This window comes from Bombina bombina, chromosome 7 (genome assembly GCF_027579735.1).
Source record: "Bombina bombina isolate aBomBom1 chromosome 7, aBomBom1.pri, whole genome shotgun sequence".
In the NCBI taxonomy this organism is placed as follows: domain Eukaryota; kingdom Metazoa; phylum Chordata; class Amphibia; order Anura; family Bombinatoridae; genus Bombina; species Bombina bombina.
This window is the reverse complement of record NC_069505.1, coordinates 73,842,098-73,844,712: the sequence shown is the minus strand read 5'-3', so window position 1 is coordinate 73,844,712 and position 2,615 is coordinate 73,842,098. Positions and strand designations below refer to the sequence as shown.

Sequence of the window (2,615 nt, the reverse complement as noted above, 5' to 3'; positions counted from 1 at the left end):
ATTGTTTAAATATTGATTATTATTGTTTAATAGAGAGGTCCTGCTGGGGAATTTCTATCAATGCTATATTTGCTACATATTTGACCTCTATGTACGTGTATGTTTTTGTGTAAAAATTACTGGTGAATAAATGTATATTTGCCTTTTTTGTTATAAAAAAAATCCTGTGCGTATGTGTATGTATATATATATATATATATATATATATATATATATATATATATATATATATATATATATATATAGCAAGCAGGAAACAGCACTCTCTGGTCTTGGTAAACAATCAATTTATTCAGTGACGTTTCGGGGAATACACCCCTTCATCAGTCACTGAATAAATTGGTTGTTTACCAAGACCAGAGAGTGCTGTTTCCTGCTTGCTTTATCTTAACTTTACTCTAGCACCCTGGCATTTAAATGAACTGTTTGTGAGAGTGCACCTGACTCACTATATATATATATATATATATATATATATATATCTCCAGAAACTATCCCTGAATAGCGATCTTTCACTAAGTTCTAGATACTAGAATTATCAAATTATGAAATTTTTATAGGCTGAGAAACGTTTTGAGTTCAGATGCCCTAGTGGTAACAGGTAGTAAAACTAACATTTAAGGGTATAATATAGTATGAGTTACATTCAATTCATGGACATAACCATACAAATGCTAATGTACTGATGAAAGTGTTGTCTCTTTGTTCTGAATATCATAAACGTAGATAAAATCTGTATTCAAAATGAATGTCTTTTTACTGCAGTAATTTAAAAACAAAGTATTAACTGTCGCGGATTATTCATGCATGCCAGAACATACCTTCGGTACCATGTTTACATGATGATGAGTATAAATTAAATGACCATTAAAAATAGTTGACTTTCAGATTTAAAATATGCATAATATAAAGATCGTTCAATAGCACTTACTACAAATTGGTAGCTTTTCTAATAAATATTAAATGTCCTTCCATTTCTTTGTCCCATGTATCATGTGAGACTCATCAGCGAGTTACAGACTAGGTTTACTCAGTTAACTCTTGCACATAATCAGTAGTAACTGGTGACTCAGAAAGTGTGCATAAAAAAGACTGTGCACAATTTGAAAATGCAAGTAAATTGCAAAGTTGTTTAAAATTGCATGCTCTATCTGAATTGTGAAGGCTTAATTTTCACTTTAGTGTTCCCTTTAATTGCAACTGATAAATTGCTAGTTTTTATTAAAAAAAAAAGTTTGGGGAAATAAAGTTGCACGCATTGTGATATGTAGAATTAAATAATTATTTTGCACAATACAACTCCCAATCATGTAAATGAATGTGAACAGCTAATTTGGGATACGTTACTAATAGAATATTTTTTTTATTTTTCAGACAACTGGATCTCCTGAAGGACCAAACACAAACAAATTATGAATGTTGAACAAGATGACATTATATCCACAGCAGATGATGATAGGTCCTAGGTTCAACAGGGCCCTACTTGACCCCCTTCTAATTGTTCTATTGGCTCTTCAGCTTCTTGTGGTTGCTGGTTTGGTTAGGGCACAAACCTGCCCTTCTGTATGTTCCTGTAGCAACCAGTTCAGCAAAGTGATTTGCACAAGAAGAAACTTGCGAGAGGTCCCTGATGGTATCTCCACTAACACTAAACATCTGAACCTCCATGAGAATCAGATCCAAATAATAAAAGTGGACAGTTTTAAACATTTACGACACTTAGAGGTTTTACAGTTGAGTCGAAATCATATTAGGACGATTGAAATTGGAGCCTTCAATGGCTTGGCAAACCTAAACACTCTAGAACTCTTTGACAATCGTCTAACCACCATCCCTAATGGAGCTTTTGAATATTTGTCCAAATTGAAAGAGCTTTGGCTGCGAAACAATCCAATTGAAAGCATTCCATCGTATGCTTTTAATCGCATTCCTTCCTTGCGTAGATTGGATTTAGGTGAGATGAAAAGATTATCATATGTTTCAGAAGGAGCATTTGAAGGTCTCTCAAACTTAAAATATTTGAACCTTGGGATGTGCAATCTAAGAGAAATACCCAACCTTACCCCTCTTGTAAAACTGGATGAGTTAGACCTTTCTGGTAATCATTTGTCTGTGCTTAGACCAGGATCATTTCAAGGATTAACTCATCTACAAAAACTTTGGATTATGCATTCCCAAATTCAAGTGATTGAAAGAAATGCATTTGATGACCTTCAATCACTGGTGGAACTCAACTTGGCACACAATAATCTAACTATGCTGCCTCATGACCTTTTTACACCTCTCCACAATTTGCAAAGGATTCAGTTGCACCACAATCCCTGGAACTGTAACTGTGACATCCTTTGGCTTAGCTGGTGGCTCAAAGAAATAGTTACCACTGGCAGCACATGCTGTGCTCGGTGTAGCACTCCTTCCAGTTTAAAAGGAACTCATATTGCAGAGTTAGATCAGAACTATTTTACCTGTTATGCCCCTGTGATATTGGAGCCCCCCACCGATCTTAACGTCACAGAAGGGATGGCAGCAGAGCTAAAATGTCGAGCATCCACTTCATTGACTTATGTTAGCTGGATTACTCCAAATGGATCAATTATGACTCATGGGGCTTACAA

At 35.0% G+C, this 2,615-nt stretch overlaps 1 protein-coding gene across 1 annotated transcript in view; it reads left to right on the top strand.

The window, feature by feature from the left end:
- Positions 1-1,416: 1,416 nt before the first annotated feature.
- The window catches only part of LRRC4C (leucine rich repeat containing 4C), a 2,370-nt gene continuing 1,171 nt past the window's right edge, over positions 1,417-2,615 (top strand). The window contains exon 1 of the mRNA XM_053688881.1: positions 1,417-2,615. This exon is cut by the window's right edge and continues 1,171 nt beyond it. Coding sequence (XP_053544856.1) covers positions 1,417-2,615 — 1,199 coding nt within the window.